The sequence below is a fragment of the Corapipo altera genome, unplaced genomic scaffold (genome assembly GCF_003945725.1).
Source record: "Corapipo altera isolate COAL_440 unplaced genomic scaffold, ASM394572v1 0, whole genome shotgun sequence".
NCBI lineage: Eukaryota > Metazoa > Chordata > Aves > Passeriformes > Pipridae > Corapipo > Corapipo altera.
This window is the reverse complement of record NW_020884872.1, coordinates 69,517,933-69,541,979: the sequence shown is the minus strand read 5'-3', so window position 1 is coordinate 69,541,979 and position 24,047 is coordinate 69,517,933. Positions and strand designations below refer to the sequence as shown.

The 24,047-nt window shown below is 38.0% G+C and overlaps 1 protein-coding gene across 7 annotated transcripts in view; it reads left to right on the top strand.

Annotated features, from left to right (window-relative positions):
- FRY (FRY microtubule binding protein) overlaps positions 1-24,047 on the top strand; it is a 234,520-nt gene that overhangs the window by 66,608 nt on the left and 143,865 nt on the right. For 2 of the 7 annotated variants that reach the window (XM_027651393.1, XM_027651349.1), the window contains exon 1: positions 590-1,388. The exons of 4 other annotated variants lie outside the window; for them this stretch is intronic. In XM_027651393.1, the coding sequence (XP_027507194.1) occupies positions 1,319-1,388 (70 nt within the window). In that variant the 5' untranslated portion in view covers positions 590-1,318. Of the gene's footprint in view, positions 1-588; positions 1,389-24,047 lie in introns of those variants that run through there. One more of the 7 variants, XM_027651358.1, reaches the window with a different exon arrangement.

Below are 24,047 nucleotides of genomic sequence, written 5' to 3'. Positions count from 1 at the left end.
TGCAGGAAATTTATTCCACTGAGTGTGAAAAGAGTACTATTATTCCCAGGAAATAATATCTGGAAGGATGATACCAAGAACATATGAAACAAAAAATATTTTGGAAACTGATTCTTCTTCTTTTTCTTCAGTACCATTAAAATATGCATAGTGATGTAGTATGATTATATGAAATAAAATCTTAGGAATATGGAAATTGTACCTAGCAATTAAGTATATTTGTTGAAAATACAGAGAAATTAACAAGCAGTGAATTGCTTCTGCCTTGTTTTCTTATGTGAATTCAGTTTCTTTTTAGAAACCATTATTCAAGATAAAAATTATATCAAACCAAGAATTTTCTGTGACACTTTCAGAGGTGAATGCCAAGCAGTAAGCTCTCTGCCGTTACAAATTCAGCCTGCTGTCTCTCATCTTTGTTAAGGGAAGGAAAAAAAAAGTGCCAAGAAAAAAATGACAGCACGTTTTTCTGTAGCAGTGAAAGAAAAGCAGAAGCAGCCAGTCTGAATGCCGTGGGTTTAGTGTTCTGGAAGTGCTTCTGTTGTGCAACTGGGCTGAGGGAGAGCCTTTTTTTTTCCCCAACGTCACTGCAATCAGATATATGGGTGCAGCTCTGCTTTACCGCAGCATGATGCAGTTGTGTATAGTTCAGCGTGCTCTTCTTGGGAACAGGCGGAAGGAGAGCAGCTGACCAGAGCATGCAGAGGATATTCATTAGAGTGCCTTTTTTTCGCTAAAGCTAAACAGTACGTGTGAGATTCTTCCAGCTGCAGAAGAGACGGTGTCAGTGGGGCTTCAAGTTGATACTCGGTTTGCAAGAGGAGGTGCATACGCTCGGGCTGACAGCTTCTGATGGGAAAAAAGCTTCAGACAGGCAAGACTGCATGTTATTAAAGGCACAGCTCAGACACCCTTCAGGAAGATACTCTAACTGTTCTTATGGAACAAGTGCTGTGGTACTGCTTATCCCTTAACCAACCAGGAGAAATTTGCCCAATTGTGGAATGGAATAAATGAAAATACTTACTGAGGGGGTGAGGGAATAAAATACTCTTCAGATATAATTAAGGACAAGCCCCGAAGGAAGAGCAAAGGACAAAAATCTCATGGTGTGTTTTTGTTGTTGCTGTTGTTGAGATTTTTTTTTTTTTTTTAATGAGCTTACCTACCATGAACGGAAGAAGTGGATCTGTGGAGACTTCATTTCCTCCTCTGACCCCTCGTTTACATCACTGACTGGTGACAGTCACATCTACATACATAGTACCTGCCACTTCAGCTGCTCAGAATTACAGAAGCCTCTTTGTATGCAGCAGACATGGCTAGCCAGCAGGATTCTGGCTTCTTTGAAATCAGTATCAAATATTTACTGAAATCCTGGAGCAATAGTGAGTAGTAGAAGAGTAATCTTTTCATATTATGCATTGCTTGGTAAATAGCGAGGATAACCTAAAGGATAAAATCTTATCTTTCTATATGTTTGTGTTATATAAACCAAATAATTTTTGCTTTCATCAGCTCTAAAAATCAAAATGTCAGAGATTTAAATAGGTTTCATTAACTGCAAAGACTGTAATGAGATTATACTAGATTTTACTTGATTGAATTCTGAAGTTAGGCTGCTTTCTGGCTATAATAGTACATTTCAGAGAGTGCATTCCAAACAGCGTTTCCTGTCTACATGTTTGTTTGATTTGTTCAGACTTTATCTAAATATTTTTGAAAATGCTGTTTAATCACAAGGGTGTGGCATAGCTCAGAAGTTATTTTTTGTTAATTGTGCACCGAGGACAAAATTATAATTATTCTACTTCAGGTTTGAAAGTCATTTTAATGTGATGAAAAGCAAAACATCAGTTGCTTGTAGCTGCACTTCCCACTCTCTATGTTTGATTTCAGAATCTTATGCAATATTTCCCTCCAGAAAGAATCCGTCTGTTTATCTGATCCAGGCTGGGTTTTGCAGAATGTAAACAAATAGCATTTTAGTCTTCCTTGGTCTTTTCAGTATTGCTGCTCCTGATTTCCATTGATGTTTAAATCAATCACTCTTCAGGTTTTTTTAGCTATATTATGCAATGAAGATATCTGAGTAAAAATTAGTGCTTGCAAATATATTCAGATTAGGTAAGGCTATGAGATAACTCTGGCAGAAATTGCTTTTTAACTTAAAATACATGAACAGTATATTCCTTTTCTATAGAAGGTTGTATTAACAATGCTAAATTTCCATATTTAACTGTTTTTAAAAGATAGAACACAATGTCTCTTGAAAAATCCAACTTGGCTATATATTTAATAAGGTACTGATCATCCTACTATCTATAATATATAATTTCTGCATAAAAGACTAGTATTTTTAAATTCTGTGGTATAGAAATATTTCAAAATCTGCTCAATACAATGAGAGTACCTTTATACATGCAAAGAAATAAAAATAACACTATATTAGATATGGCACATGCAAGACTTGTCTTCATTAAATGATATCCATAGAAACTGTATTTTTCCGTGTCATTTGTAACCTCAGTAACACTGGAGTGCTTGTTTGATACTGTTTTTCTACCACAAGTGTGAAACCATCAGGGAATAGTGCTATTACCTAAACAGCATTGCTTATCTGCCCTCCTTCCAAAATATTTAGTGCATATTCATTCAAATCAGTGATCCCTCAAGGACTAGAAGAGAATTTTGATTTAGTTACCTTCTTGAACTAACGTTAATCAAATACTGAGAACATAAGTGTGTATTGTGACAACGCATTTTATAACAAGCCAGTCACAGTATATGACAGAAGAAAAACAAATCAGTTTATGGTGCAGAAATCAAATCAGTTCTGGCATTATTTTTGCAATAGCCTACTGTAACTTGAATACTAAGTAAAGCTAGCACTTAAGAATGAAAAAATGACTGCATTATGGAATTAAATGTAATTTTTTTTTTCTTTTTCCTCTATGTTGAAGTGTATCGAAAGTATCTGAAAACAGGAAAAATAATTCTAGTCTGAAATTAGAAGTCCCTAAATTCTGTTCTAGGGAAATGAAAATAATATATGAATAATTGATATTTCTGACATACTTTTAGTGGATAAATACACCTTCTACTGTATTTGAAGAAACAGTAAGAGGAAATTGGGTAAATTAACCCAGGTTACCTTAAACTTGGGGAGTTTTTTTGCTTTCAGTGTAGAAGGGTATGTTCATAAATATGAACATACCCTTCCTAGCTGAAAAACAAAGTTTGGTAAGAAGACAGTAGGGAGTTCAAAAAACCTAGGGCTTTCTTCAGCTCTGCTATGTGATGGGTGGAGCAGAGGAAAACAGTTCCCTTGATTGAGAAACTGCTGGGAAGCCTGCACATGCATGCACAGGAATATGGTTTTCAGAGAATAGCTGCTGCGCCTGCCTACCCAAGAGCAGAAGTAGGCTATAAATTATGCCGGGGCATTTACATAGCAGCAAGAGGTCTATCATACAGTTTTGAAAGAAAAGTAACTTTGGTTCCTACAGTATATATTTTGCTCAAACAATAATAGTACAGAGGTGCTGTCCATATATGTTTCTGCAGATTGACACTTTAAAAGAGCAGTTTATAGCCCCACCAAAACTAGGCCTTTCCACTGATTTGTGTTTTGGCTTACACAGAACATTAATGTTTTCTAACAGAATGCCAACCATATCCATTGCCCATACCATGAAATATACTCAGTTATTCTTCTTGGGTTGCCAATTTTCTCTGATTTTCGTATCTAGCATTCTTGACACGCCAGGCAGGATTTCAGTTCAGTGTCACACAGCACTTGTCGAGGTGTTCACCTAGCATGCTGCTTGCATTTTTATTTTCATCACCCAGCTAAGGAGGCAGGTAATTTATGGGCAATGGATTTGTTTCATTTTAACTATTCTAGTCAGAATGATACAGTCAGTGGGTGTTCTCAGTGAGTGTGTGCTCTTTTTCCTAAGGGACAAAAAAGCCAAGTCACAGTCTGGCCTTCAAATCATACCATCAAACTGAGAGACCTCAAAATACTCCTTTGCTCTGCATGTGTCAGTAAGATACCATGCACATCATGCTGTCTGAAAAATGTTCCTGTAACTTGTTGGAGATGGGATTAGACCCAGGATTCTCTGGTTGGAAAATAAGAATAATCATTTAATTTTTTTTTCCAAGCTCATTTGTGTTCTGATGTTTTCTTAAATATTCAAGTATTTTTGATCAATGCTGCATTATTCAACAACTGCATTAATCATTTGCATTACTTTTTGAAAGCACTGCTAAAATGGCTGTTTGCTCAAAGTGAGTGCTACTCATTTGGCCCACTGAGGTTAAAAAGATAAATAGAATAAAATAGAGCTCACCAAAAGTAGGAGGATTAAGAGGCTTTTCCTCAGTTTAGTTATGGAAATATTACAAAATTACAGTTCTGTAAATAAATACTTTTAATTTATTGAAGCATAACATATGAATACAAATGTTAAGAATTTGAAACCTGATCTTTCCTTAGATTTTTTTTTTACTTTTTTGAATTAATCTGATAGATTTATTCTGAATTTAATTTCCAATTGCTTTTTTCAAATTCGTAGTTTTAAAAAAAAAATCTTGAATAGAAATTTTGAAATCAAGCTACAAGAAACTGGAGTTTATAAATTCCATCTTTTGTGGTTTCTAGATCAGATCAGCAATTAAATGTACTGGAGAAAAGAATTGTGTGGAAGAATCTGAATGGCACAGGTAGATGGCTCACTTGTGATCTCACAAGTCAGCTCTTCTGTGGGCGAGTGGAAACAGCATTTCATTGTCTCCCAGATAGATAGATCTACTAGAGACAGATTTTCTAGGTGTCTTTTTGTGTAATGAAATGAAAGTGCACATTTTGCATACTGAATATTTTATTTGCCGCTTCTCATAGAACAGAGTTATCTTCAGGGCAGTATTTGAAGGATTGCAATGCTTGTTTATCTACCTTTAAATAGCAAGATTTTTTTTCTGTGGACTTGTGTTTAATTCAGACTCAGAATAAGGCCTTTTTTAAGTATCGGGACTTCAGGGCTCTTTCCCATGGCCCATACTTCCTTGTGTTCTTCTGTTAGTAGTTACCGTCCACATCAAAATCCTCATATCATTATCCTCTTTACCTTTGTGCTGTATAAAGCCCATTGGTCAGTCCTCCTACTACACACTGTTCTCTGTGTGCTCCTGTGTGTCCAGTCCCTGTAGCAGTGGCTAGCAAAAGCTATTCCTTGTTTGCTTGTCTTGGTAACATCAGAGACAGCCTAATCCAGGTATAGAGACACCATCAGCTCAGCTACTGCTCACATTCCTCAAACACAGCAGCATCCCACAACACTCCCAGGAGGATCTCTGGCTCCTCCATGGATTGCTGGTCATGTACTGAGCTGAACATGGAGCTAGCATCAAAACAACTTCTGTGGTCAGTAGAGTATCAGGCACTAGAGAAACTTCTCAGTGGCCAACGTGAAGCCTGAGGGGTTACTGGTTGCCATGTGGTCAGCCACATTCTGTTTTTCTCTTGAAGATATTTTTCTACCATGTCAGGAACAGAAATTAATTAAGAACTTTCGTCCTTCATTAAATGAGTATAATGCATGAAGCAATAAAATTCAACCTTTTATAGAGAATATTCTTGTGTTGATGATCACAAGAAAAGGAAAGCCACTGGCACTTTCTTAGGTAAAAGTCTGCATTATGTCTAAGTTCTGTGGTGCACTAGTTTGATATTCTAGGAAGATTTTATAGTGCAGAAGGTTGATAACAGCTGTGTTGCAGGTTCCCTTATCTGCAGGTGAAGACAGACCTGTGTAAAGCTAAATAGCTAAACACTATGCTATCAGACTTAGTGATTGTAGCAAGATACCAGTCAAGGAAAGAGGCTCATTCAGTGCCCACTTAGACAAACACATTGACTGAACAAGAGGAACCTATCCTTCCCTGCCATCTCTCTTGCTCTAACATTCCAGACCCAAAGAGAGCTGATTCCAGAAGCTGATATGCTGCAAACTCACCCCTCAGGGAGACGATCAGTTCTTGCCTGAAGCGGCTGGGGAAGGGACAGGGTCATGTGGCTGCGGTGAGCAGCCTGGCACTGACATACAAACTGGAGCCTGGGCAGGGGCCATGCTTGGACCTGCCCCTTGTGCTTGGTACTGAGGTCTCAGCCTAATACACCTGCAGGGAGCTGGCCACTTCCACAGCCTCCACCTTTAAGGAGCCTTGGGCCCAAAGGTTAGCTCATGTCTTGGCATCCTTCCTGGGAAAAGGATGCCATTAATTCAAGCTGTTACCTGAGGGGGATTGATTGCTCTGTCCATTGAGCCCTGAAGTTTGAATGCTTAGTGTATTCTTCAGCTCTAAGTAGTCTGCGATTGTCAGCAGTAAAGTGACTTGATGATATAATGGTGACTGTTGTCTCCCAGGAACGAACTTTATATTTGTATGCAAATCTCTTCTCTGCAGAGCTGTAGGGAAAGGTGGAAAACCAGCTGTTTGTGTTCTGTGGTACCCATTTTAGAACTTGCATTTTGACATGGTTCTTCTAAAAGTAAGGGAAAGTGGAAGTTTTACGACTTCAGGAACCCAAGAACTCTTTAACAAAGAATTTGTTTTTTATTTTGACGTTTACTGCTCTGTTGAGGACACTCCAAAATCATTTCTATGATAATGGCAGGAAAAAGGGTGAGAAAATCATAAATAGTCTATTGCAAAATTCAGTTGATTTATAGAATGAGTTTGCTTGTCATTAAAAGGTTTGAATTACTGCAGTTAAAATTGAAAAATACTTTGAGTGCAATACAGTACTTAAGTTTTTGTGGTAAAATTTCAAAATGTCAAAATGTAAGATGATCTGGAAACTAGGCATAAACTAGGCATAGATAATTTTTGGTAGATATTCCATAAAGGTTCTAATTATTTTACTTGTGGTAGAAAGAAAACTATTCTGTTATACTATTAGTATTCATTTTGAGTGATTAATATGTGATATCCTTTGTTTTATCAAAATACCAGCAGTTTGGTTTTTTTCAATATAGCTTGTTATTATTTAAAAGGAGCAGGGAAAGTACAAAGAGTTTCTTGTGTTTCCTCTATGCATATAAATACCATTGAATAAGCTCTAGCATATTTTATTTTTCTGTATCTATATAAATATAAAAATTATAAATATGAAAAGAGAATATAGAAAAGTACAAGGAAAGTGATAATGAAAAGGTTACCTTGGGAGTATAAAATGTACAAAAATGTTAAAAATTTAGTAATAGGGTATACCAACCAAAGTGCTACTTAGCAATCCTTTTGTATTTTATCCACTTTTGATATAATCATTTCATTGATAGTTTAAACTCTTTTCTCTATATAGAATTGTGAACAGTAGGAAGTAGGCTCCACAGCTACAGAATTATGCTTGCACGTCCTTGTCCAACTTTAGTTTCTGTATTCATTCCTGAGTTTCTAAGCAAACTTGCTATGAGTTGATAGCCCTAGAGACTGAATTCCAGAGGGTGTTGAAACCATGAATGGCACATGTGGCATTGCAGTAGCTGTGCCTGGGAGGGACAGTCTCATACTAGCCTCTTATCCCTATGCCCAAGCTACTACACCTTCTCTCCCACCCTAATTACCCATAGAGTTAATATCCTGCAATGTAAATTTCCTAAAATGGTGTAGATGCTGGTGTCAGCATGAGAAAGGGGATGTGAGTACACTACCAGGAGTGGGAGGCAGTTTTAGCTGATTCCTGCTATTAGACTGGTGGAGCTGTATGGTAAGTCATATTTACTTGAATAGTGACCCATACTTGCTTCTAAATATTGGAACTAGTTCCTTCTGCAGGCCATTCTGTCTTTTGCATACCTCTCTTTTCTGCTTCAGGGCATCAGCAATTAAGTTGTTGCTATTGTTTCCCTGATAAATTTGGACTGCAGAATAATTTCATAGAGGTAGGTAGCTCTATCATTTGTGACTTGGTAATTTTTCAGTCACTGCAGTTACCTAAACTAGATTTGAATCAATTGTCCATAGAAAGAAAATCCTGTGTCCTCTAACATCCTTCCTTCTGAATCACCCAATCCTTTGTCTATTGCATTAGCTAAAAGGAACACTAAATATAGTATTCAAACTTCACAGCTGCTCCGTCAGTCAGATATTTTAAGTTCTTGTATGGTTTATATTTTTAAGAATGTAAACAGAAAGATGTTCAGTAGTATGACAAAGCAGGGCAAGACATCTGCTGACTGGCTTATCATGCTACTGAGAGCTGGAAACTGAGGGTGATAATGGAGGGGGATTATGACCAATAGTTCAGTGAGGTAGCAGTGAACAGGGGTGGAAAGCAAAGGATGCAGGGCAAAGGGAATTAGAGAAACCTCAGAAATGTAAAACAGGATGAAGAGACACCGACACCCTTATATATATTGTATACATACCTTAAGTGTATTTATAGATACACATGCATTCTGGAAAACGTGCAGGAGGAAGTCAAGTGTTGCATTCAGTCACAAATTACAACATCATAGCAGTAGCAGCCTTGGTGTTAACAGCTCACACAGTTGGAATGCTGTGATTGATGGATAGATGGATACAAGCTCTTGAGGAAGGGCCTGCAGGGAAGATAAGGAGTGGAATTTACTGTCTTTGTGAAGGAACTCCTTACGGATATGGAGCTCTTCTGTGAGGTGAGTGGGTGATGGTGTGCTTGGGAGTTTGGGGGTCAGGATCAGAAGAGAAGACTTGAAGGATTACTGGGTGATGGTGGCAATCTTACAGACCACCAGTAAGGGTGAGGAAGTGTAGGAAGCCTTCTTCAGACAACTTGAGGAAGTTCATGAATTGTTGATTTTGGTTCACATGGGGGACTTGAACTTCCTGTTGTCTACTGGAAGTGCAAAATAGTAGGATGCACGGAGTCAGGATTTCTTGAGGGTGTTGAAAGTAACTTCTTGATTAATAATGGACCAAATGGGTGAAGTGTAGCTGGGTCTGTTATCCATTAACATGGAAGACCTGATTGGAGCTCAAAATCCTGATAAGAGTGGGGAAAGAGAGTGGCAGAGTATAGACCCTGGACTTCAGGAGAGCAGATTTCAGTTTGTGATTTTTCAGAAGCTATTAGGTGGGATCCCATGGGGGGCAACTTTTAAAGGCAAAGGAACTCAGGAAAACTGACAGGTCTTTGAGGTCGATATCTTCCAAGCACAAGAATGGGACTTTTGTGTTCTTGTCCCTCAGTATGGGACAATACTAAGGGAAACAAGCAGACATAGGAGGAGGCTGGCTTGGCTTATCAGGGCTTATCTGGGCTGTAGTGCAAAAAAGGCAGTATATCAGAGGCAGAAGTGTGAGTTGGCTACAAAGGAGGAATTTATAGACATTGCCCAGGCATGCAGGGACAGTGCTTGGAAATTCAAATCTCAGCTGGAGATGGGATTTGCAAGGGATATCAAAGTCAACAAGAAGAGTTTTTCTTGTTTCATTAGTGGTAAATGGCTGAACAAGAGAAATGTGGACCCATTGCTGAATGGGGCAGGAAATTTAGTGGCAGCGGACTGAAGTACTAAGTGACATTTTTGGCTTTGCCTTCACCAACAAGGTCTTCTCTGGCCTCTCTCTGCCAGGTGCTGGAGTGTCCCTTGATATGGAACTTCTTGTAAGGGGAGAGATAGAACTTGTTCAAGCCCAGAGTTCAGGAGCATAGACTGTCTTCTTTGCAGGAACTACTGAGAATCCTGACAATTCCTTACATATTTATGTTCTATATTTTGCTAATTATAGTCACATTCAAAACTGAGAGATGGTGTAGTTTTTCTATTCACAGCAGACAGCAGAGCTTGCTAAAACAGGCAGCTAAGTGAAACACATTCGAGAAATACTGGCTTCATAGTTTGCTCTCAGCCGAGAGAGCACTATATATAAGATACAGAGCCACCTGAGAGATTCAGCTCTCTAATGTTTAAGAAGGGAGATTTTGGGGTGCTCTTCAAGCCACTGGTTTGAAGAGAAATCTGAGTGTTGTTTTGCAAATACTGTGGGATCACTCTAGTGACAGTGTCACGTGCCTCCAGGGGAATGCGTTGCTGATAAAGAGCTTAATTAGGTGACTGGAGCCTTAGCAGAAAAGTTTCACATATGAAAAAATAGAAGGGCCCTTTTGAGAGACATGCTATACAGTCTTTATCCTGGGTACTTTCTATGCTTTCAGAAATTTACTGTCATCACATGTAGTGCTAATGTATACAAATTGAGAGGCTGCTGTGGTTTTTCAGTAGTCAGGGATGGGGTGAGAAATCATGATTTGTGTATGGCCAAAATGTGGAGATGTTAGATGGATTGGTATTAGACAAGGACTGATCAAAAGAATGCAACAGATCTTGCTTTATTTATAATTGTGAAGTTGCAGAGTTTTAGTTTTATTTTGAAACATTTGACTTTGAAAGACTAATTGCCTTGAATCCTTAAGTAGTACATGGCTCAGCACAGAAGTCTGCCAAAGGTATTGTTTTGCAGGAATTCTCCTATAATTGGGTGATCTTTATACTAACATTTTTTCCTTATCTCTAGCTCTCTTCTTTCTTTGTAACTTTAAAGAGTCTCAACTTGTATGTGGAATAAATTAAAATTCAAACAATGTCCATTTATCAATTTGTTTGTTTTGATACTGACTCCTTTGAACAACTTTTGTAGAACAGAACATACAGAATTATCTTTCTTACTGCATTGCTGAATATTATTTATGAATGCCTTTAAGTGTGTGGATCAATTTAGTTTTTTAGTCAGAAGGTTACCCAGAGAGAGTTCTTGCCACAGTTCTTCCTTCAGAAGTTTGCAGAGTAGCTTTCTGCATATACTCACAGTAATGTACTGTTGTGTGGTTTTCAGAATGAGGTTTATTCCATGCGTATTACTGAGATGTAACGTGTTGAAAGTAGTGTAAGCTACCTGACATCAGGTTTGTCAATCCATTCCCTTTTAACTGGAATTGGTTTTAGTCAGCATTCCAATGCAGGCAAAGCTTATTCAGTCTGCCTGCCTTTTTTTGAACCAAATTCAGAACAATTTAGAGAAGGGTGGAATTCTTCTACAGAATTTGTAAGTTGAGACTGTGAGGTAGTGAAGGGGGAAGTTCAGCTAATGAAAAATGGCAGCATAAGCTGTCGTCTTAGTCATAAGAAAATCCTTACTCTGATAGCCTTTGTAAATACCCTAGCTGTGAAACAAGCTTTAGTCACACCTTTGAGAGGACTGCACACAAAACTCATAGTGTTGCATATTTTAAAATACATTCACAAGATACAGATTAATACTCATTAATTCAGGTGCAGGGAAACTGCTGCAAATAACTTGTTTGCAATGGTCTACATTATAGTAATATTCATACAGTGCTTCCCATTTGGAAGCTTTACAGACTTAAATTCTTTCAGCATTATTGCCTGAATTTGTAAGATTGCTTTTGTGTTATTCCTGGGCAAATTGAAACAGAGAAATTAACTGAAAAACACAAGATTACACAGGACCTGTGTTAGATCTGGAAATGAAACCCTGTCTTCTATTTCTCTAATGGAAGAACCTTTTTTCCTTCACCGTCTTGGTAACCAAGTGGCAGACGAATTATAAATCATGACTGAACCAGTTATCATATACAGAGATTTTTAATTGGCAGCAAGTAGTAATTTTAATATGGAAATATCACAGGATTATTTTGAATTCCACAGCATGCATATTTGTTGCTAGTGATGTCTTAAATGAGGAGAAAATTACTTAGCTGTGATTCTTTTTCTTTGAAGGCAGATGTTTGAAACAAATAACCTCACCCCACCCTTTGTCTGTGTGCCATCTGAACCAAAGCTAGTTGGTTATTGTGATTTTTGTTCTATAGTTCATAGGCAGGAAAATGTGGCAGAGCAATGTATACTTTCCTGGGATGAGTGTTTGATTGAGAGCATTTCTGATTCTCAAGGAATCAGAAGTTGGAGTGTATCACTTTTTGAAATACAAAAGTCATCAGGGTTTGTAGTAAATTAAGCAAAGTCTTAGTGTGTCCATAGTGAATCTTTAACAAATTTGTCATAAAAGCAAAGATGAAAATATTTTCCAAGGGAATGTGAAATTAAAAATGTTTATTGTTTTTACTCATTTGTCTGTCATTTATTTAAGCGGTAAGGGAGAGAGGACAGATAGAAATGAGTGTTACAGGGAGCTGCAGGCTTTCATGGCAAGTGAAATTACTGACACAAGCGGAATTACTGTTTTAATTAAATTTAAAAGTTAATTGTTAATATAGATAGCTTGGAATTTTATTTAAAAAGATAGGAAAAATAGTATTTGTTAATGAATATGTGTGTATGTTGCTGTGCCTACTTTTTTTATGTAAAACCTCTCTTCTTTGTTGCAAATAATTTTTCCTGAACTCTGCAGTTTGAGCTAAAGCACTTCTAAACTTAACGTCCCTGAAGGTGAATTTTCGAATTCCCTGCAGAAATGGTTTTACCCTCTCTAAGAATAAGAAAATGCAAAAAGCCCCCTGTTTGTCCATGTTAAAAATTCTCTTGAAGAGGATCTTGGGAATGGGTGGAGGACAGACACCTTACAGCCAACTGCCTCTGTACAGTGACTGCACAAAGAAAGCAAGGGCAGAGAGGAGTGAATGTGCAATAAAAGCCCAGCAGAGAGCCAGCAGGAGTGAAGGGACAAGACGGGGGAGAAGGAATCAGAAGTAGAGGAACTGATCCTTCCCGGGCGGTGGGAGTGAAATTGAGAGTGACTGGTATGAGATGGAACCAAGGGGAGACTGGAGAATGGGGGGTGAAGGGACAGGACTGGGAGGAGGGATGGGATGCAGTTGAGAGGGCTGAAGGATGAGATCAGCCATGTTTAACTGGGCAAACAGTGCATGGGAATCTGGAGATGGAATAGAGGGCCTGAGGTGGGGAAGACACAGCCATGAGGAGACACCAGATTGTAGAGATGGAGGAAGAAGAGAGCAGCTGGAGAGATGGGGAGGTGAGAGACAGAGAAATCCCCTCCCAAGAGCAGAATGCAGTGCAGAAGACCTGATTTCCATCCTAAATCCTTGCTTTATAGCACATCTTTTCATCACAGTATGCGTTCCTTTACCTAGTGCTTGGATTAGGTGACAGAAAGTGTTAAATGTTATCAGGTGAGGAGAACAGCAAGTGACTTGTGCATGCTGTTAAAGTAACTGGGTCAACAGTTGGTTCATTTGGCATCAGATTTATCATATGTCCTCTATATTACCTTGCTTCTGAAAGCTTGAGTCCAGTGAGGTAGTGCAGCACAGTGGAAAGCATATAGATGTACAAAGAAATACTCCTGACAGATTATTATTTTATTAATTACTACTTGTAATGCAGTAGCAGGTAACTTCCTTTGCACTTGTCGAATACAGCAGGCAGTGCATAAGATGCTAATAAAAGTTAATCTATTTTAGCAACTCCCAAGGGAGGGTATCAGACAAAACTGGGGGCTTTTGATAGAGTTCTCAAATGAATGAAGAAACAAACCATGTATTTGGGTATTAGGGAATATTTGAGTGTCACTCAGCATGCATTCAAGCATAATAGTTTTATGAGGAATGCGTTAAAAATTGGCATGAGGCACTGTAAATATTAAAGTATCCTTGCTGATTGTCTCTTACCACATTAGGTTGAGCTAAGCAGTTGTGCTTGGTTGAACTAAGAAGGGATGGACTCTAGGATTTATTTTATATTCTCATTAGGGATTTGAAAGAAGGTACATAGCATGTAGTGACATTTGTGTTCATCCTTACACTGAAGTGTGCAAGTATTAGCAAACAAAAAAGAGAAAAAAATAATAATCAAATGAAATAAGGAATTATTTAGAGTAAAAATCTGAAAATGTAGTTACCATGTGAATCTGTAAATGTCTTTCAAGACAGAATTTATTTCAGAAACATAAAAAACCAAGACTGGCTACATTCTTAAGCTGTCATGTAAGGGCCAACTCTTCGCTGGAAAGGGACAAACAGGGCTTCTCACTGGAGCTGCAGTGACAGAAGGTCCATGCATAGCTGCTCCTGGGCCAATTCTCAGCTCTGTTTTGCCCAAAGTGGAAATTCTGGGGGTCTGTCTGCTACAACAAAGCTCTTAGAATGGCATTTACAAGTAAGGGTTTTTCATTTATTTAAGGACAAACAGTAGTCCATCAAGGAGTAACATGGAAGCATCACACTACTGGCAAGTTAGGCATTTTTTAAATTTATCAAGTGTTTATGCTATTAATAGATACTTAGAAGGGCCTTCTCCCTAATATTACTACTATTCTTTTTAGATCGCCATAAAGTCTGTTATTTGTTTCTGCAGTAATTTTCTTGTTACAAAAAGGAACCTATGCCTGCAAAGTAAAGAGACAGTTTCTTCAAACTTGCTGCCACTGATTTTGATCAAGCATTTTTCTCAATTAAGTACAAAGAGGTGTATAATACTTCTCAGATCCTTTTGCACAGTTACCACTTTTACATACCAAATTTTAACCTTATTGTAAATTCTCCTGGAACCTGCCTGAGATATCATGCATTTTAAAGATTGCATTTGCGTTATGCCTTGGGGCATGACTTTTTGTTGTAAAGTTTTCAGTTTTATAATATTAAATCCAGAAAAGACATTTCAAGTAGATATAGTTTACATTTATTAGGTTGAATGTGTTTATCCACTTTATAGAAGCAGAGTTTGAAACATTTCACTGGAAGGTTCAAATCGATAAATTATTGTTACGTGTGTGTGTAACAATAAATAATTATGTCTTTCTAATTAATTCAGAAAATGGTCTTCAGGAATTAAACTTCTTTTGACATAAGTGTCAGTGTGATCAATGACAATCTTTTTCAATCTCTTTTTTTCTGTTTTGAATCATACAATCATGTGCATTGTGGATGCAAATTATGGCTATGATTTTCCATAACCTATAGAAGAACTGGCACAGTGATGAATATCTGCGTTGATAATTTAACTAAGATATACTGAGCAGCATTTTCAGAAAGCTGAGCATTGTCTTAAGGCTTTTTCAGTGAAGACTAGAGAGTATTTAACTGTTTACATCAATAGAATTGGAGTTAGACTGATTTAATGTGTGGTTTTTAAAAGCATATGAACTGTATTTTGAAATTACCGCATTAGTTATTCCACGTAAAGTTTTAGGCAGTCCTTTTTTCAGGAAAAGAAAGTTATCTTTGATTTCTTTTTCCAGACTCACAAAATCAAAATGCATTGTAAAGTTTTTTTGAAAAAACAACACATAATACAATTTTTTTATCAGTTCTTGTGCCCGATGTTTGCAATTTCATGTTATGTAACTCACTTCTGTGACATCATCTGTTCTGTAATACTGAATAAAAGATTACTCTATAGATTGCAGCATTTCAGGATGGTTATCCAGCTTTACCTTTAAGGATATATTTTAAATTAATTCATTAATTGTTTTACCTTTATGATAGACAGCTGCCACGGAACAACTCATTTGGTTGGATCTCTGTGCTCTTCTGTTGGTCAAGGCTAAGTAATTCAGAATAGCTTAGGTCTACTGAGCAGCTAAGGTGGCCAAGGGCATTCAGATTTTAGTACATAAATCAAGTGTTATGAGCCAGTATGTGTAGCTCACAGACATGCCTGAGATTTGTCTAAACATATTAACAAGGTAATCACGCTTCTTTAAACAGTGACTTTTCTCATCTGTCCTTCCACTTCCTCGGGAGGGTTTAATTTTCTGTCATGTCTTAAAGTCAAGTGTTCATCTGCCCAACATGTAAAATCTACCAATGTGGGCCCATGAACAGTGTGTGAAGTCCCCAGGTTTTCACTGTGCCTCCACCAAAGGAGCCAGTGACCTGGGCCTGGCTGCAGGAGACAGCATCCATCCATCTGGTTCTGGTTAAGTGCCTAGTATTTGTGAGGGTCATGTTTAACATACCCTGGAGTCTCCAAAGTAATCTGATTAACTGTAATCCTTTCACACTTTCATTTATCTTGTTAAAAGATGTTAACAACATCAATAAACAGCAACAAATATTACTGTTACAAGTGCAGCATTTATTGTTGGTTAGAATGTAGTAGAAGAAAATCAGTGTTCAGTGGACATTCATTTTATTGGTCATTATACTGGCATCTTTTTAGAAAGACTGACTTATTTTGGTTTAATAGCTTGATCCTGACTGGTCTGGACTGGGTACACTTGATAGCATTTAAAAGTTCCTGTGGTTTTTTGTGCAGCTTTTACTTAGTGGCATTTAGTATCCTAAGGATACTCTGTGCCTAACCCAGGATGTCTTTTACTGGGGATTCTTGCTTTGGAGGCTGATCCTTGTCCTGTCTACTGCTCTGCTTTGTGAGACAATAAACTAGGAATCAAAAAGAAGCCTAGGATGAGGATAAATATTATATGAGTTATTTAACATGACTCAGGCAGAAAATAGGTAGAAATATCTGAAGGATCTGATTTGGAGGAATTTGTGAAGCCTATCTAACACACAGTGACGAGAACAAGAGGAAATGCCAATATAGGCATTTCCTTGCCCAGATACTTTTACTTTCAATGTTACTTTTTATTATAATTTCACTACAACATTGGTTTTAGTAGTTCCCATTCATTGGTTAAGTCAGTAGCAACAACTGAGCTAGAGCTATGCTTGCTGTTACATTTCATCTCTAAAGCACATTGAATTCTGTCTTTAAATTTATCAGATCTCAAACAAGCAGGATGTGGGTAAACCTTACCATTCTGGCCAGTGACCAGAAAAAAAGAGTGCTCCCCAAGAAGGTGGGAGATGGGAGTTCAAAACCTTGAAGTTTAATTAAGGATTTAACCCAAAATTATCACATTCTAGGCGAGTTTTTTAGCCGTTAAGCTGCTACATAAAAAGCAGTTGAAAAGGACAGGAGCTGCTTCTCTGCTCTGCTTTGAACAGCCCAACAATGTGAGATCCCTGGGAAGATGTTTCTAAGGCAGTGTTGAGCCCAGGTTGGCTGTTGTGGAGCCTGATCCTGTTGTGAGCTGCTCCCTGATTTACCCAATCATTTGGATCATTTTTATGGTGTCTATTCCACAGGCTGAGTTTAAGCATCCAACTTCTCAGTTGATGAGCCCTGAGTGAAAGTGTCCTCAGAATGCAATGTCTCCACAAAGGCGAGGGTTGCTGAGAACATGGGGAAAATTTCTGTGTATATATGGAAAGAAATGGCAATGCTGGTGTTTAAATTCTTAATATATTAACAGCCTTATGTACCATTTCAGGTGCCTGAGGTTTGTGCTTCATATAGTTCTGTACATGCTTTCTAACTGACAAAGACATTCATTATCATTGGGTTGCCATGGAGTACTGATCACATGGATCTGGGAATAATAACCCATTATGCTAATATAGCTTGTCATTGTGTTTGATGCACAGTGATGTCCCATAACAATATCTGATGCTTGTAACTAATGCAATTTTTGGTAAGATCACAGTTTATGGAACGGCGTTGGCACATATTGCCTACCCTCTTCACTTTGAATTCTCTGTTTGATTCCATACCTATCAACAAAACCATTTGTGCATTTTTAGGTCAATATTTTTCTTGGTTTAGTTTCTTTCTACAGCGAAAATTGAGGCGTTCTAACAGAATAATTCTGGCTTATTTGTTTAATGCTAGAAATATGTGGTTTTCTTCTGAGCTCTGCTGCCCCTCTTGGAGGCTCAACTTAAGTGTTGTAAACTTCCTTTTGGGACAGAGACAGGACAATTGACTGCATTTGGTGAATTTCTTAGATGCCACAAGGAAAGAATGAAAAGAATTATGTCTGATAGTTGGAATACAAAATTCTGTAATGCATTACCACATCCTTTCTTATACAATATACAATTTTCTTACACAATTTTATTTCATACCGTGCAACTATACAAAGAAGACTTGAATTTTTGTATTTATTCAGCTTGGTTCTGTAGCAGAAGACCAGGCATTTGTTGGTGATCTGTAACATGCACTTTAGCCTTTTTCAGATTCTCAGGATAGTCTACCTTCATGTGCCTCTGAATATACTTTCAGTGGAATTAAGGTCAAGTGACATGGGAAGAATTCAGAGATGCTGCTTGCTGCAGTAGGGAGAAAATGCAGGTGGCCGAAGCTCAACTGGAGTTGAAGCCAACCAGAAGTGTGGGGGGCAATAAAAAGAGTTTTTTCAAATATATTAATGGCAACAGGCAGTATAGAAATATCATTGGCCCTTTACAGGATGAGGATTATCACCTCACAAACAAAGACAAGGCAGAGGTGTTCAACACTTTCTTTGCCTCTGTCTTCAACACGGGTGACAGACCAAGGGGATCTCAGTGCCCTGAGCTTGAGGACCATGGCTGCGAGAATGATCAACTCCCAGATGACCCTGAAATTGTGTAGGATCTGCTGCTCCAGCTGGATCCCTACGGATCTATGGGGCCTTATGGGATTCATCCCAGAATCCTCAAAGAGCTGGCTGATGTCATTGCAAAACCTCTTTGGGTGATTTTTGAGTGGTCTTGGGAACCCAGAGAGGTCCCAGCTGACTGGAAGCTGGCGAACTTTGTTCCAATTTTCAAGAAGGGCAAGAAGGAGAACCCTGTAAAGTACAGACCTGTCAGTCTCACTTCAGTGCCTGGTAAAGTTATGGAGAAGATTATTCTGGGAGGTATTGAAAAAAAACTGAAGGACAATGCTGTCCTTCAGCCAGGACAGCATCATGAGAGGAAAGTCCTGCTTATCAAACCTGATTTCCTTTATGACAAGGTAACCCACCCAGCTGATCAAGGGAAGCTAGCTGATGAAATCTTTTTGGATATCAGTAACGCTTTCAATACTGTCTCTCACAGGATCCTTCTGGACAAAATGTCCAGCACACAGCTGGATAAACCCATCATGTAGTGGGTGAGCAATTGGCTCATGGGTTGAGCACAGAGGGTAATATTGAATGGGGTAACATCAGACTGGTGACCTGTCACTAGTGGAGTTCCACAGGGCTCCATCTTGAGCCCTGTGCTCTTCAACATCTTCCTAAAATGACTTGGACATGAGACTAGAAGGGATACTAAGCAAGTATGACTCTTGGGGACAGTCCTGTACAGGACCAGGAGTTGGACTCTGATCCTTGTGGGTCGCTTCTAACTCAGCATATTCTGTGATTCTGTGAAGAATAGCATTTCAACCAGGGTTCTTTTGTGCTCCTCAGACAGTCACTCAGATAGTGGAATATGACTTCCCTGGAACACATCACTGCACCTTCAGAGAGCTTCACTTTTTTATATAAGCATTCTCTTAAAGCAAACCACTAGTTTGCATGGTTATCACTTTTACTTGTAAGTCATATTTATAAATTATTCCAGCGATGTACTCTTTCTTTAAAATATGAAAACTGAATCATCCCAATAAGTTGCCTTTACTTTCATGTTCTCTTGAGGTGTATTCTGCAAAACAACTCTTACAATCAGCTTCTGTTTTGGCAAATCATGTTCAACAAGCAAACCATCAGAGCAGGAGATTATTACATGTATCACAAAGATATTCTGATCACACAATTTATATTTTTACCTGGATGTACAAAGAGAAATCAAGTACTGATAGGCATTCAGACTTCTGCTTCTTAATATTATCAAGACTAGAGAAAGAAGAATCCTTCTTAAAACATCTGTATTGTACTTTTACCAATGACAGATTGTTCTCAGCACTATGTTTTCTACTGATATATTCAACAAGTCATAAATTATACAACCAGAAAAACATTATGTCATCCAATCTGTGCTTCTCATAGAACAGGCTTTATGGCTTCTGTGAATTAATTTCTGTTTAAGACGAAGCATGTCTTTAAAAAAATGGTAATTTAAAATTTCCAATAATGGAAGAATCAGCACCAGACTTAATAGCATTCTGTTGGTTAATTTCCCTCCCTTTGTGTTTAACTTCTTTAATGCGTTTGTCTAGTTTAAAATTGCAGACATTGAATGTTACTGAATGAAAAACTGTCTCTTAGCAAATTTCTATTTCCAATATTCATGCTTAAAGGGCATGGAAGTCATCTCACCTAACTTTCAGTCATTCTTTATGTTTATATTACACCTGACATAGGCAAACCTGGCTTTCCTGATAGCCAGTGAAGAGAAATATGTGTATTTTCAGGGTACAGTGGGCTGCTTGAGATGTGTTTATTGTAATGAATCACACCTTGGAAGTGCTTGAGTCCTTGTGTTGTTTAAAAAAGGTGTTTTGGGTTGAGTGGCTCCATGTAAATATGTTTTACAAATAGATGCCCTTGTACGTGCAATAAGTGCAAATTCCTGCCATTAGAGGATATGACTGTGTAACTTTCTCATGGTCAAACTAACCTAAACTTTAAGACAATGTACTCTTTCTTTAAAATATGAAAACTGAAGGCAGTCATTAGTTATAGTTATCTTTCCTGAATGTCCTCTAGTTCATCAACATCTTTTCTCAAGTTGCAGACATCAGAACAGGACTGAGCCTCCCGCAGTGGTTGCAGAGACACTGGCAGTGAAGCAGTAGAGCTTTCCTGCTTTTGCTTTCATTTATACTGCTAGAAAAGGCTCTCCATAGCTCTTCAGGTCACAAGAATAGCAGCCTGTTTTCAACACATTAGTCGTCCTGGTCTCAGGCCTTTTTTCATAATCAGTGTTTCCCAGGAATAGAAAGCCTTATTCTGTCTGTGTGGCCTTGTCTCTGTCTGTGCAATTCTCCATAGGTTAGAATTAATATCTTGTATATCATTTGCTTGCATTTAATTCTCAAAATGCTATTCAGACAGAGTAGAAGGACCTCTGCTGTTTTTTCTGTCACTCTTAATTTGTGTTTTGTCTGTAAATTTTATAGGAAAAAATTTCTTTTTGTTTTATCTCATTAGCAATAAGGATATATAGTACAGGATCAAGAACTACTCTTTGTACCTCCACTAGAAGTACATTCATTAGGGTATGATTCTCCCTTAATCCAAATTGAGAAGTATCTGTAACCTACCTTTTAATCTTTTTTTTGTTGTGAACATTGATTTTTTGGTTCTCATTTTACAATTTGGTAAGATGCTAACCCAATTGCCAAGCAGAAATATAAGACTGCACTTTCAACCTTGTTAACCAAATTTATAATCTCGTAAAAAGATACAGTTAATTTAATAAAATCTGCTTTCCATAAACCTATGCTTATGGCACTCTATTATTATACTTTGGTTCTTTATTAGTCAAATGCAACCATTCCTGAACGATTATCAGGCCAACTGTGCTCTGGTTGCCTGGATTGCCCTTGCTGACACTTGAGAAAATCTGATACAATATTATCCCAACCCTCAGGAATACTGAATTTCCCTTTGAATACCCTAAAAAACAAGTATTTTTATTATTTTCAGGTGTAATTAGGTTCTTTGGGATTTTTTAATTAACCCTAGGGTTCTTTCTTTATTTTCATAATAATGCTGAGCTCATCTCTATAGGTGCCTGTTCCTCTCCAAATTTAATAACATATTTCTGGCAGTCATTTATTCCTAAACATTTAGACATTTCAATATATGGAAGAAGTTTCCTGTTGTGGCCCATTGACCAGCATGAGAGTGACATCCTGTCTGTGTTGTGTTAGGTATTTGCAACTGTCTCATCATGCAGAAGGTCCCTTGGACAGCAGATAAATTCCATGAACTCTGCTTACCTGTTCAAGTGAAAGTTTTTCAGTGGGCAGCTGTACTTGAGCCAAACTTTCAAAAACCTTTGCTGAGCTCATATGGATGGTAAAAGTCATTGTCTTGTGTTCAGAATCACCACAAGAAGTATTTATGTCCTGGACTCTCAGTCTAGTGAAGCGGCAAACATTTTCATTTGCATTTAGGTTTGTGGCTAAGACACAAATGAACCCACTTTCAAAGAAGAATTGTTAATGTAATATAATAAAGGGTTATTAGATTGTACCATATCATAATGGTCTGTGGCTGATAAAAGATGGCTAAATGAAGAGGCCAAATAGCATTTAATATAGAAGGTAGACAATGTGCTGCTGCAGCCAGTATTATGTAATGACAGTAATGATTCAATCAGACATAGAGTAGGGGATCAATACTGATAATTATTAATCCAGATTTTGGCTGCAAAATTTTTTCTCTCATTTTTCTTGGTATAGATGTTATTTTGTATGCTGCACTGTAGAGGGAAACATGAATGAATGTCTATCTCACGTTAGTCTTTATTCACAGAAATCTCTCTTGTGGTTTCATCACAGAAAGCTTCACAACATTTTAGTTAAAGTCTTCTTGGTTTGTGAAGGTTTAGCTTCCAGTTTGCAGATCCAACTTGTGGCTTGGTTTATTCCTGGTGTTGTGCCATTTTCCAACCACACAAGCAGGAGTAAGAATTGTAGCCAGCAACAGCTGAAATGCACCACAATGCAGTTTAGTGCATATGAGGTGCTTTTGAAGAGTCTACAGATTTAAAAGTGAAAATCATCACTTATAACTTGGCTGTATATCTTTGTTATTGGTTCTCCTTCAATAATCACTGATGAGTAATAGGCACCTCTAGAAAGTGATTTTTTCTGTCGTAAACTAAGAATCTAAGAAGAGTATGATGGATCACCTAGAAACGTCAGTCTCTTTTCGTTTACTCTACCCGGAGCCTGGATGGCTAGATTAAATTTGATATTTGGTCCATAGGTGGCTAAATTTGTAACTTTCCCTAAATGGCAGCCATAGAGTAGATCAAGTGTATCAGAAGATGAGGTCAAGAAAACAACTACAGTTTTGAGGATTTTTCTTAGTGCTGCACATTGAAACGTAACTAAACACAACACCTTTATTATGGCATGAAATAAGCATAACTCTAGGAAATCAACTGTTAGACATTGAACAGTGTTATGTCACTAGAACTGTTCAGACCATGCAATTTCAGAGGTAAATGTGCTACAGTCTGTTTCTTTTTGTGCATCAGTAGTAAAATATACTTGTTTGCACATGTGCATTACAACATGCTCAGGTTTTCATACACTTGTGTACGTTGCACAGAAGACACATCATCCACAATTGGATATGCTGTTTTCGTTCCAGTAAAAGACAGTTTTTAACAGCATGAACCAACATGTTAGTGGTTTGCAAGAGCAAGTGTGAACAAACAGACAACAAAAATTCAGAGATGGTTTCCAGTTCTAACATCTGAGGTAGCTATTGAAATTGAATAGGAAGATGCAAGCATTTAATGTCTTTTTATAGTAAAAAATAAACAGTTAAAATATATTTTTAAAATTCCATCTTATCCAGACTCTGACAGTTTTATTGGAAAACATTCAAGGAGAAAAGGAAAAGTATATTGCCTCAAAGACAAAATGTATAGATGTCATGGCTTAAACTCAGCTGGCAACTAAGCACCACCCAGCCACTTGCTCACTCCTATGGGCAGGCAGGTGTTCAGCTATCCCCAGGAAAACGGGTCTCCATTCTACCTAACAGTGACTTGGGAAGACAGAGAGCATCACTCTGAATGTACCCCCCTTTCTCCTTCTTCCCCCAGCTTCATATGCTGAGTATGACACCACATGGTCTGGGATATCCCTTGGGTCACTTGGAGTCAGCTGACCCAGCTGTGTCCCCTCCCAACTTCTTGTGCACCCCCAGCACACTTGCTGGTGGGTGAGAAGCAGAAAAGGCCTTGACTCTGTATAAGTGCTGCTCAGCAACATCTAAAACATCCCTGTGTTATCAGCAAAAATCCCTGTTTCCAGCAAAAATCCAAAACACGGCCTCATATCAGCTGCTGTGGAGAAAATTAACTCTACCCCAACCGAAATCAGCACAGTAGGGAAGGAAGATGCAGGTCACATCCTCTCTGCTTGCTAGTCAGTCCCTCTTCTGTAAGTAACTATTCCTTCTCCTTTAGACTCTTTTAGCCTTGTGCATCCTTGGCACTTTTCCAAGTTCCCTAAAAATACTTCTGCTAACACCCATCAACCACAAAATTACAAGAATACCTCCATCTCCCTGTCTCTGAAAGAAAAAGCAAATGCAACAAAACATCTGTC